This window comes from Chrysochloris asiatica, unplaced genomic scaffold (assembly GCF_000296735.1).
Source record: "Chrysochloris asiatica unplaced genomic scaffold, ChrAsi1.0 scaffold00154, whole genome shotgun sequence".
Taxonomy (NCBI): Eukaryota; Metazoa; Chordata; class Mammalia; order Afrosoricida; family Chrysochloridae; genus Chrysochloris; species Chrysochloris asiatica.
This window is the reverse complement of record NW_006408672.1, coordinates 954,958-966,857: the sequence shown is the minus strand read 5'-3', so window position 1 is coordinate 966,857 and position 11,900 is coordinate 954,958. Positions and strand designations below refer to the sequence as shown.

The 11,900-nt window shown below is 49.7% G+C and overlaps 1 protein-coding gene across 1 annotated transcript; it reads right to left on the bottom strand.

Moving 5' to 3' along the window:
- Positions 1 to 1,170: 1,170 nt before the first annotated feature.
- On the bottom strand, positions 1,171 to 10,948 carry SIK1 (salt-inducible kinase 1). Its single transcript, XM_006870814.1, has 13 exons — positions 10,793 to 10,948; positions 10,185 to 10,301; positions 6,439 to 6,502; positions 6,114 to 6,275; positions 5,871 to 5,995; positions 5,661 to 5,784; positions 4,850 to 5,073; positions 4,426 to 4,575; positions 4,189 to 4,311; positions 3,869 to 4,085; positions 3,085 to 3,369; positions 2,106 to 2,340; positions 1,171 to 1,579 (listed from the first exon to the last, which is right to left on the bottom strand). The coding sequence occupies exons 1-13, from the start codon at positions 10,946 to 10,948 to the stop codon at positions 1,171 to 1,173; spliced, it is 2,391 nt and encodes a 796-aa protein (XP_006870876.1).
- Between the last annotated feature and the right edge of the window lie 952 nt (positions 10,949 to 11,900).

Genomic DNA, 11,900 nt, shown 5'->3' with positions numbered 1-11,900 from the left:
CATATACAGTGTTTGTTTTAAAAAAGGAAAAAAGGCTTTTAAAACACTGACCTAGACATCAACTCATTTTCCTTGAACAAAAAGCCAACCCATCAGGACCATCGGGTCCTGGCCCAGAAGGGCGGGGTCTGTTGGCCCAATTCTTCCCCATCTCGGTCCGTACAATCATAGCCTCGCGATATTGCACGTTCCCCCCAGAGTCTGTTGTTCATTTTGGACCCTGATAATGAAATGCATAAGAGCGTAATTAGCAGCAGAAATAAAATGTGCAGCACAGAGAGAACGCTCCTCTTCTGGCTCCTCAAAGGAGGGGGAGGGTTCCCGCCAAGCGGTACGGAGCCGAGCCACTACTTGCCCAGCCCCGCAGCACCCGGGCCCCACGGCTCTTGTCATTCCTGTGGCTTCTCTGGAAACCCAATCCATGAGCAGGTTATTAACTTCTTGTCAAAAATAAGAAAAACAAACAAATCTATACTCTGGGTTCTGACTTTAGGGGAGAGAATTCCAAGAGTTTGTCAATAACTCTCTCCTGGTCTATCTGAGCCTTTTAAAACACCAGTACATAAAGCAAAAAGTTCACAGTTTCAATTTAAAGCATAAATGTTTCAAAAAGTAGAGGATTGTTAACTACTTTGAAAAAAAACCAACAAAACGAAAAGATACTAAGTAACGTGTGTGCGCACATGTACACACACCCAGCAATACCCACTTTTGTCCCCTGGACACAGTTCATGCCACCATTTCCTCAGAGGTCACCAGCCCCCATGCCCCTCCTTAAGCCTGTGCTAGAGCTCCCCCCCACCCCCCTCTCCAGCCCCACAATTACCATCTCTAAAGTCACCCCCATCCACAGAGGGGCACGCAGAGCCCAGTCCTCCCTCCATCCCAGCCTTCCCTTCTTCCCCACCCTGCCCATCCACCCACCCCAACAACACGCCCCTCGATGACTATTTTTTTTCTGAAAGTTTCCAGTTCCTATTCAGTCACAGCTGTTCAGTGCAAGGAAAAAGGAAAGCAAATGAAAAATTAACAGAAAAGCTCAAACACCTAACGTATTGCTTGTTTCGCTTCCAGAAAGTTATTGGCTTTGAGTCCGTCTTCACATACTCTGAGATTATTGCTTCGAAGAGTCGGGAGTGGCTGGCGCCAGCAGGGGCTGGGCCTGTGCCCTCACTGCACCAGCACAAAGGTGCCCAGCTGGCCAGTGGTAAGGTCGTCCATCTCACAGTCCCCCTGCGCCAGCCCTGAGGGCTCGAAACCGGGGGGCAGCACAGCGAAGCGGGGCTGCGGGGTGGCAGCAGGGACAAGAGGTGCTGCAGCAGAGCTGATGTGTAGGTGGGTGTCCAGGAGCTGTGCCGTAGAGGCCATGGGGGAGGCAGTGGCTGGGAACAGGTGGGATGGCAGAAGCGGGCTGGGTCCCAGCACCAGCTCCTTCTGGAATCCTGACACCAATAGAGTGCTGGAGATTGGAGAGACACTGGTGCTGTCACCCGGGGCAAGGACGTAGGGAGCCTGGGGCAGCGGGGGTGCCTGTGGGCAGCTGGGCTGGGCGGTCGGGTGGTGCTGTAACTGGAGCAGCCTGGAAGAACAGGACAGGAGAGGCAGGTCACTCCCTGCTCTGTCTGTGCCCCTCACCCCAGTGAGCCAGTTCCAAGTCTGCTTGCAGATGCGATCGGGTTTCCGTGCCGCCCGTGTGTAAGAACTCGCCCTTGTGGAACTGCTGGCTGGAACCGATCAGAACACGCAATGATGTGCGTGACTAATCCCCTGAGCAATTTCTAACATTTCCACGCTCCATCTTGCTTTTACAGCAACATAGGGATGCCAACCATACGTGACATTTTGATTCACGACCATCCTTAGTCCCCATGTAGGGGCTAAACCATGGCATGGCCAGCCTCCTCCTACCCCAGAGAGGGTGAGTGAGGCCCTGAGCTTCATATGTTCCCCCAAACATAGGAATGGAATGTGTGCATACTTGATTATGTGGAAAAAGGTGGAGCTAACAGATCAGGTTACTGAAGAGAAAAACCACTCCTAACGTGCAAGTCACACCAAGGTCAGGGAGACTGGGGAAGAAGTAAGGTCAGCTCGGGGCCTCATACCTCTGTTGGTGGAGCACTTCTTCAAGTAGGTTCCGGCTCTCCCGAACATTGTTCCCGCTGCTGTAGGGGCCAGTGCTCTGTGTGGGGAGTGGGAAGGGGCTCAGTCCACCTCGTGGGAGCCGGCTGGCAGAGGAGGACTGGCACACCTGACGAGCCAGGCCCTTGATCTTGTTCAGCCCCAGAAACCCTTTGGTCCTGGCGTTCTTCCTCAGCTGCTGTCGAAAAGCTTTCAGCCCTGGGGACAGATGAGATCAAAGTGTCTACAGCCCACTGCCTCCAATTCCAGGACAGAAAGCCCTTGGCTTATGAGGTATTCCACAGCTGGGGAGGAGGCCCGGGGGCATGCTGTCGCTCCTATGAGTGAAGCAGCACTCTCCGTCACCTGTGTGACTGTCACAATCACCCATCCCTCCCCAGGCTATGAAGTTGGGTGGAAGTTCTGGAAGGAGGGTACTAGCAGTGCAGGGATGCACAGGCATTCCAAACCCCAGGGTCAGCCAGGTTTGGCTGCTGTTGCTAGTGGTTCACCCTCCCCCACAAGCTCTCCCTTTATCCAAGTCAGGAGCTGTGCCTAGTCCCAAAGTTTCAGGACCAGCTGACAAAGGCACCAGCCCAAGGTCCTGAGGTTTGATCTCACGCATTAAGTTCAGGACTGGCCTGTACTGCCCCAGCCCCCACCCAAGCTGGAGAAAACCCCAAACACTATACCAGCTGCCACTGAATTGACACCAACCCACGGCAACCTCATGTGTGCCAGAATAGAACTGTGCTCCACAGGGTCTTCAGTGGTCGGTTTTTCGAATAGATCACCAAGCCTTTCTTCTAAAGTGCCTCTGGATGGCCCTTCAACCTTTTAGTTAGCAACCGAGCTTGTTCATGTTTGCACCACCCATGGACTCCTCCAATTTAGCTAGACAGCAGGAAATGCCATCTGTCACCAAGAACAGAGGGACACCCTTCAGAGGAGGGGAACACTTACCCTGGGTGAGTGAGGTATCTGAGGCTCTTCGTCCTTCCTGGAAGCTGACAGGGAGTGGGACGGTGGGGCCTAGGCCCCCCTGTGCCTGCAACACTGGTGTGGCAGACTGGGCCCCGAGGCATGGTGTGGCACCTCGCATAGGTGAGCAGGTACCCTCCAGACCTTGGGCGGCCAGGCTGCTGAGCCCCATGGGACCGCCGCTTGCTGAGAAGGTCAGACAGCTATCAGAGCTAGTTCCTTCAGATGAGCCCACCGCCGCTGCACAGGAGGAGGAAATGATGATGCCTGGAGGAAAACACAGCATTTTCAGGCGCCACACTAATCACGAGGGGCTCTACAGACCCTACTCTGAGAGCCTCAACTCCGTGAGAGAAGAGCGAGAGAACACTGGATCGGCTTCCTTCCCATCTCAACCACAGACCAGGAGGGAAAGGGTATCTGCCAGTGGCCAGAGACCACAGAAGCCCAAGGAGCTTCTGGCTACCACGGGGCTGCAGGTGGCAGATGATTTGTGCAGGCCAAGGACCCACCCCTCCACCCACTAGAATGCCACAAGATGACCACAAACTAAGCCCCATGCTGCCTTCTGCACTCAAACAGCAATACAGTGTGTGAATGATCATGTAGCCTCAGGGAATAAAACCCAAGGCAGACCTGGAAAACTCATTGGAAAAGGGTGCTGTCCAGAAAGCTTCCTTTTAAACTGGACTGTGAGAAAATCAGCCAGAGGCCCTGCCAATCAGCCCTATCTCCACAAACAGTATGCCAGTCCTGGAACACTCACATGGAGGGGTGTGTGGGGAAAAGTGGGCAGTGACCTCAGCCAGTGTATGTCGCCGGCCCGTGCCACTGGGCAAGGTCTCCTGCACCTTCAGCTCCTCCTCCAGGCCCTGGCCCTGCCTGGCTTCCTCGCTAATGGCTGTGTCAAGCAGGCTGCTTGGAGAGACGGAGCGGTGCCGGAACATTGCATCGCAGTTGGCGTCCATGGGGAAGAACAAGGGCTGCAGCAGAGCAAAACAAACCAGTTATTTCTGGGACTCCAAGAGTCCTGGATGTGTTTGCGGGGAGGGGCACTCCCAGGAATCACCTCATCACAGGGCTCACCTGGAGCGAGGTGCTGAGGTCACAGTCCATCTCAGCCTGCAGGACAGACTGCACCAGGACCTGGGGCTGCGGGCACAGTAAGGGTGAGCGGAGGGGGTCAATGGTGAGGCCTTCCTGGGACACCTGGGGACAGAAAGAGGCAGGCGCATCTGAGCAAGGGCTCACACCACCAAGACAAAGGGTGGCCCCAGGCAGAGAGGCAGGGACAGGCCTCAGAGGCGGAGGTTCTCTCCTCACCTCAAAACTGCTGAGCTCAGAGCTCTGGGGTCTGGGCAGCCGGATGGGCCCTGGGCGGGCTGGTGGCTGGGAGCTCCGGTACTCCTTCAGACGCTCGAGGAGGAGGTAATAGATGGCAGCAAAGTGGTTGTAGCTGCTATTCTGCAGTGACTGTGAGACAGAAATGGAGGTTAGTGTGAAGATGCAGAGGAGAATAAGTTATGGTCCGAAGTTCTGGAAAAGGCAGAGGGCTTTGGTGTTCCTGCATGGATTTCTATACTTCCATGTGAGACCAGGTCCCTTAGTGGGTGCTCTTAGTGGCTGAGGTCCCTTAGTGGGTGCTCTTAGTGGCTGAGGAACCACTGGAGCAGCTGGACTTGACATCAATCAACCACACTCCACTGACCACCCGCCAACCCGTCTGCAGGTGACGCTACCAGCTCACCTCCACAGTCCTCCGCCGGTCAATGCCCAACATCTGCATGATGCCCAGCACCTGCTCGTTGTAGTCCCCCAGGTTGGAGTTGTAGTCCTGGGCTACGAAAGCCAGGGAGGTGGACTGTAGCAGCGTGGGCTCAGCCTGGATCCACCGGTGCTGCTTGATCTGGGCGACGGTGATGCGCTTGGCAGGGTCTACTACCAGCATGCGGCGAATCAGCGACTCGCAGTCTGTAGAGGACAGAGGGTGTGCTGAGCCCTGCTGCGGGCCAGGCTACCACCCGCATAGCCCTGTGAGATGCCAGCTCCCTTTGCCCGCTAGGAAACAGACAAGCTAGAGTAATCCAAGCGAGTGCTAAGGCCCCTGGCCCCTGGCAGGACACGACCGTAATCTTAATGTCCACCAGACAAAGAACCTTCCCACCATGTTTTGTGACCGAGCACTTTCACAAGAGTAGGCCAAGACTCTGTATGCAACAGCTGTTTAAGAAAAAAGCTCACATATAGATCTGGTTAGTGGGTGAGACCAAAAGGAGTGCGTAAGCTTGGGGAGTCAGCCTGAGAGTGGATCCCAAAGAACAGTGTGTAGCCACAGAGGGAGGGTAGTGTACCCTGGAACTAAGGCATCAAGGGCCTCATGGGGTTGGGTTTCTCAGCAGGCATTGTGTCCACGCCCCATAAGAGCAAAGGCTGATTCATAACTTCCACTCCACACCAGGGACAGTGGAGCAGGTAATGCAGGAAATTAATTCTCCCACTTCTAACAAGTATCTAGGTTATCCTGGACCACAGAGGGAACAGATCTACTGCCCACCTACCTTGGGACATGAAGAAGGGAATTCGGAAGCGGCCCTCCAGCACCCGCTGACGCAGGGTGGGCAGGTTGGGTCCATCAAAGGGCAGTGAGCCACATACCAGCACGTATAGCACAACCCCAAGGCTCTGTGGACACCAAGCAATACCGTGAGCAATCAGCGGACACCCCAAAGCACACACCATGTGGCACCATCCCATGCAGCAGCCCTTACCCAGACGTCAAGCTGGGGACCTTCGTACTCCTTCCCTTCAAAGACCTCTGGGGCAGCATATGGGGGGCTCCCACACCATGTGGAGAGGGCTTCTCCCGACTTGTAGAAATTTCCGAATCCAAAATCTAAGAGGGAAAGAGTCAGGTTAGGGGTTTTGAGAATAAGGCAGACTGCAGTTCCAAAATCATCCACAGCACCCCATAGAGCTCTCATCCAGCCCCGGGCACCCATGTGTGTCCTTGCCTGCCAGCTTGATGTCCATGTTGCTGTCCAGCAGCAAGTTTTCAGTCTTCAGGTCCCGGTGGACAATGTGGTGGTTGTGGCAGTACTCCACAGCAGACAGAATCTGCCAGAACTTCTTCCGTGCTTCCTCCTCACTCAGGTGCCCATTAGAGGTCAAATAATCTAAGAAGGGATGAGATCAAAGCCATGTCCCTAAATCCGAGGTCTGCCCACCCTCTTGGGAACAATGACAAAAAGTTGTACAAGTTTAAGGCATCTGGTTCCAAAGCCTAGACAGGCAATTCTGGGCACATCCATACATTTATTAAAAATAAGTGTGACTTACCAAACATCTCTCCATTTTTTGCAAATTCAGTGACAATGTAAAGCATGTCCTTGGTTTCCATAACCTAAAAATAGAAAGACCTAATATTTAACCACAAAAAGGGAACATACCAATTGTGTAAGTAATCCACTCAAGACCTAAATTTTACCTTCTCCTGGATACATGCATTCATCATTTTAAAAAGGAAAGAGAAATTAACATCTGCAATAAAGAAACCAATTATGGGTAGGAATAGGATTATAGAGAAAGAAGAGTGTTAATAAGATTGACTGCTAACCAAAAGATTTGAAGGTTCAAGTCCAACCAAAGGTACCTTGGAAGAAAAGAGAGAAATCCTGTGGGAGACACAGCTCTACTGTGATGTACATAGAATTGCCATAAATTGGAGTTCACTCTATAACAACTGGTTTTTTTTTTTTTTGCTGTTGTTGTTTTATGTGAAAAGAGTTTAAGAAGAAGGAAAAAAAAGAGGTGAATTTCTCATTGTTGTTGTTAAGTGCTATCAAGCCAATTCCTATTCATAGCAACGCTGTATAGGTTTTCTGAGGAGTGGCTGGTGGGTTTGAACCACCAACCTTGTCTTTAGTAGTCCAGTGCTTATCCCACAGGGCCATACCAGAATTTATTAGCTTACCTATATTGACAGATCTTTTTTCTTAAAAGAGTAAATATATCAGAACATTTTAATGCCATCATATTACCACAGGTTGCTTATATTTCTCTTCTGGACACCAGAGGTGACAAATCTAAAACAGGTTGCTAGCCTTCTGCTAAGACTTTTTGTTAGAAGCCTGGCTGGCAGATCACAGATTATTCAAACTGATAGTCACGGCCAGAGCAAACTGAATAATAGATAACAAATACCCAATTCCCACTCCTTCTATTGACATGATAAATGAGGCTGAAAGAGGATGGTGTGGTCAGGTAAGACAGACAATAGACTGCCCTTTGTCTAGCAAATTCCCCCACATGTGTCAACAGCAGTAGCCAATGTCAATATATACCTTAAGATTCCTTTAATGATCAAGAATTTTAGATTACATTTTTAGAAGACATTTATTTAGAAGCTCAAAACTGTAACTAATTAGGAAAAAAGATAAAATTCAGTTTTCGGTAGTTTTGTATATGTTATTTAAAAATATTTCGGAGGGGGAAAGAGATGATATATTCTTATAGAAAAAGATTATAGAGTTATTTCTTTAAAAAGAACTCATAAAGACCAACCCCCAAAGAACCAAACCATTGATTCAATTCCAACTCATAGCAACCCTATTGAACAACTCCTTAGGATTTCTGAGACTGCAAATCTTTATGGGAGCAGGATGCCTCATCTTTCTCCCTCAAAGTATCTGATGGGTTGGAACTGCCAACTTTGCGGTTAGCAGCCCAGCATGTAACCCACTGTGTCATCTGGGCTCCTTAAAGACAACTTGGTTGTTGTTGGTAAGTGCCACCAAGTCAATTCTGACCCATAATGACCCTGTATAGGGTTTCTGAGGAGTGGCTGGTGAACTTTATGGGAGCAGCTGAGCCATAAATCTAACAAGAAAAGTGAATACCATGCAGGTTCGCTGAATTTTTAACTGACCCAACTCCTGAATGTGTGTGGCGGAATGACTAGAATGACCATCTCTGTGGATCTTTCTCTTCCATTAAAGAAGAAACCATTGCTGCCACCGCAGAAGACAGAATTAAGAGTACAAATGTCTGAAGGTTTCAAAAACCTAAAGGAAGAGCAAAGTGTCTCAGCAGGGCTCTGGGGTCTGTGCCAGCTGGCTGAAAATTAAGCAAGAGTGTCAGAACTAGAGTAATAAAAAATCCTTGCTGCATTCCTGAATTCTAGAGTCTCCAAACGGTTAAAGAATCACCTACAGCAAGAAGAAAATTCACCTGCAGGAAAGACCTCTAACATCGATCATGCTAATGTACTCTGATTAGCTAACTGATCTAATTCCACAGGCAGAGGGGAGGAACAGGAAGAAAAGAAAAAGAAAGAAGGCACATTAAGGTCCAGGTCTTCAGCAAAGTCAAAACAGAAACAGCTCAGCCAATCCCTGCTTGGAGGGCCAGGCACCTCTCCTAGCAAGGGATTTCAGGGACTACTGAAGAAACTTCTTATGGGGTGGCTCCACTTAAAAATGACAACAAAAATAAAACGCAAGCCCCCAAGAGCACGTGAAGTGAGTTTTGTACTAAAAAGCCCCAAATAAACTGTCCTGCCAGGAGAAATGCAAGCCAATAACCCTGCTTCTACTTGTTTTAATGAAGTAGAACATTCTATGGGATAATTTTCAACTACAATGAATTCTCCCTCCTATACCTGCTTTTCAAGGAAACCTTAGGTGGCACAAACATTTAAGTGCTCAAACAGTTAAGTCAAAAGGTTGGCAGTTTGAACTCACCTAGAGGTGCCTCTGGTAGTGTAGTGGTTATGAATCGGGCTGCAAACCTTAAGGTCAGCAGTTTGAAACTACCAGCTGTTCCGCAGGAGAAAGGTGAGGCTTTCTGCTCCCGTAAAGATTTACAGCCTTGGAAACCCTGTACAGAGTCGCTATGGGTCGGAACCGATTCCACGGCACCTAACCACCAGTACCAGCGGTGTCTCAGAAGAAACTCCTAGCAATCAGCTGCTGAAAGGTCACAGCCTAAAAACCCTATGGAGCAATTTCACTCTGCACGCATAGGGGTGCCATAAGTTGGAATCGACTTGACAGCAACTAACAACATCAACCACATTTCCCCCTAGCCTAGTTTAGGGTCCTGGTGGGGTGCTGTAGGATAAGCACTGGACTGCTAATCACAAGGTCAGTGGTTCAAACCCACCAGCCACTCCTTGGAAACACTATACAGGGTCACTATGAGTCAGAACCAACTCGACAACACTTGAAAACAACAAGCTTGGCAATTTGGAATACAAGCATACGTGACCCATCCATGTTTATCTCAGATTCACAGTCTTCAAGAGAATCACTGAAAGGAATTTTCAGCAAGCACACAAGTGAATGAAAGACTGAGTATCTGCAAAGAATTTTTTCTCCCGCAAATAGACTTGATGTCATCTTTTAAAAAGTGGTCATTTATTAGTGGGGGAGGGAGGATTACTTTATTGGCCTAATTAAAGCAGCATTTATTTCTTAAATATACTATTAGTTTCAAAACAAGAACAAAAATAAAGTCACATAACACACCAACAAATGGGTAGTTGTTAACATGGATTAAATTACAAATTCCTTGCTCTTAACATTGTAAACGTACTTTCAACTCTCTGTTTCTGACAGAAGAGTTGAAACTGGGAAGACAAATGCTCACGGCTTTGCTCATGCAAAGCGCAGCTAATAAAAATGTTTAAGAGCTGCTGATTTGAAAGTTTCTTAATTATCAGCAAAGGGAGAAGTCTCTAATTCTACTCAAATCTGTCCTTTTCCACTAAATTTGGGCCTGTGACAATGCAATAGACTGGTTGTTTTCAAAGTAAAGTAAAAATTGCAATACTAAAAGAAATGTTAATGATGCAAAATCAATTATGATGTAAAAGAACGAAAATAATTTTAACTAAATGAGCACACTTTACAAAAAAAAATTTGTTTCTTGAGCTTAAACAGTTAATTCCTAGATTCTCCACAGGCACGCACATGTACACAACCCCATAAGAAGGGCTGTCTTCAGAAACTGCAAGTTTATTTTGTCAAAAATAAAAAACCATTCATTTCCAGAATTAACAGTGAAAGGCAAACTTGGGCCCTTACCTGATAAAGTTTTATGATATGAGGATGGTTCAAAAGCTTCATGATCTGAACCTCTCGATATATTTTCTCCAAATTGCTTGGGTCTAATCTTGTTTTATCAATGATTTTTATTGCAACCTACAGATTTTGAAAAAGAAAAAAGGGTGTTTTGCTGAAGAAGAAGAAAACCCAAAAACCTCCCTCAACCTAATTTACACATTTCATTTTTTGATAGATTGATTTCTAAAATACTTTACTCATTAGGCCATAAAAATGCTGGTAACCAGAGTAACCAATGACAGTACTAAAATAATCAGTTAAACAAACACCTGATGTTTGTAGGGCCAATTCTCAGCGCTTCGGCTTTGATCCTTGGACACAGCACGCTTGATTTTGATCAATAGCGTTTTATCACCCTCTTAGTATTTGTACAATTTATGCAGAAACACAAAGAATTTTTTTTTCTTTACCAAACCAAAAACTGGAAGCTTTTGGATATTAATGTAACCAACTCCACAGGCACTGAATGCACCCAGCGGATCTCTAGGGCCCTTCAATTCCCCACTTCCAGCTCCCTCCCTTATTGGGCGCCCCAGGTCTGTCTGGTCCGGGCGCCAACACCCACTTACCTGGGTTTTGGTGACTCGGTGACGGGCTAGCTTCACTACAGCGAAATTGCCTTTGCCCAGAGTTCGCTCGATGTCGTAAAAGCCCACTCGGAGGGGCTTCTGCTGGCTCTGGCCTGAGCCCACAGCCGCCGCACTGAACTCCGACATGATCACCATGGCTCTGGTGGCCGCACCTGCGGGACAGGTGGAAAAGAGTCTCGCTCAACATCGGCCGGCCTGGACACTCACCCCAGAACCCCGAATACCCTGACCTGGATTTTCCAGACCTGGCCCCCAACATGGATTCCTCTGCCAGGACCCTCGCGCCCGAAGCCTCGGCTACTGGGTTACTTGTAGCCTGAACTCCCAACAGGCAGACCTCTCGCGTACAGATCCCTAACCCGAACCCTCCACCCAGGGGCCCCGCGTTCCCAGACACAGGTACTCCGAGCCCGCTCCGTCCTCCAATGGTGCGCTCATAACCCTCTGTCCGCGATCGGATCCACTGGAGACTTTGTAGTGGTACGCAGGGCGCGTAGACCCCCGCCCACACCTGCTCCCCTCTGTCTGTGGCCGGTTTCACTCCGGCCCCCAAGTCTCCTTAGCAAGGCGCGAAGACCGCATCCTACACCCGCTCCCGCGGTTATTCTACTCGGAACTCCTGGACTCCCTATCTGGGCGCGGAGCCCAATAGATAGTTCCCACACCCGCTGCCCGCCGTCTGAAGTCGGTGCTACTCGCAACTACCGGACTCCCTCGTAGGGGTGTGAAGATCAGATCCTCTCCTATATATCCATCGTTCGCAGTCGGCTCCACTTCGGTCCCGTTCCCGGATCGCTAAGCGCGCAGGTTCCCCTCCCATACCCACCGCCTGCCCCACAACAAAGGGGATCCCGGCGGACGGCGAAACCCACGTCCCCGCCCGCGACCCTACGCGTATGAATCTGCTAGGCCACCGGGACCCCGAGCGCAGTCGGAAACCGAGTCCCAGCCTGGCCGCGCACGCCGAGCCCCACACCACTGGCCAACTCCGGCCGCGCCGCCGCCGCGAGCGCGGTGACTCCTGTCGCTCACCTCCACCGCCCTCGGGCGGACTCCGCCGGGCACCAGTTCGGAGCCGGCAGGCTTG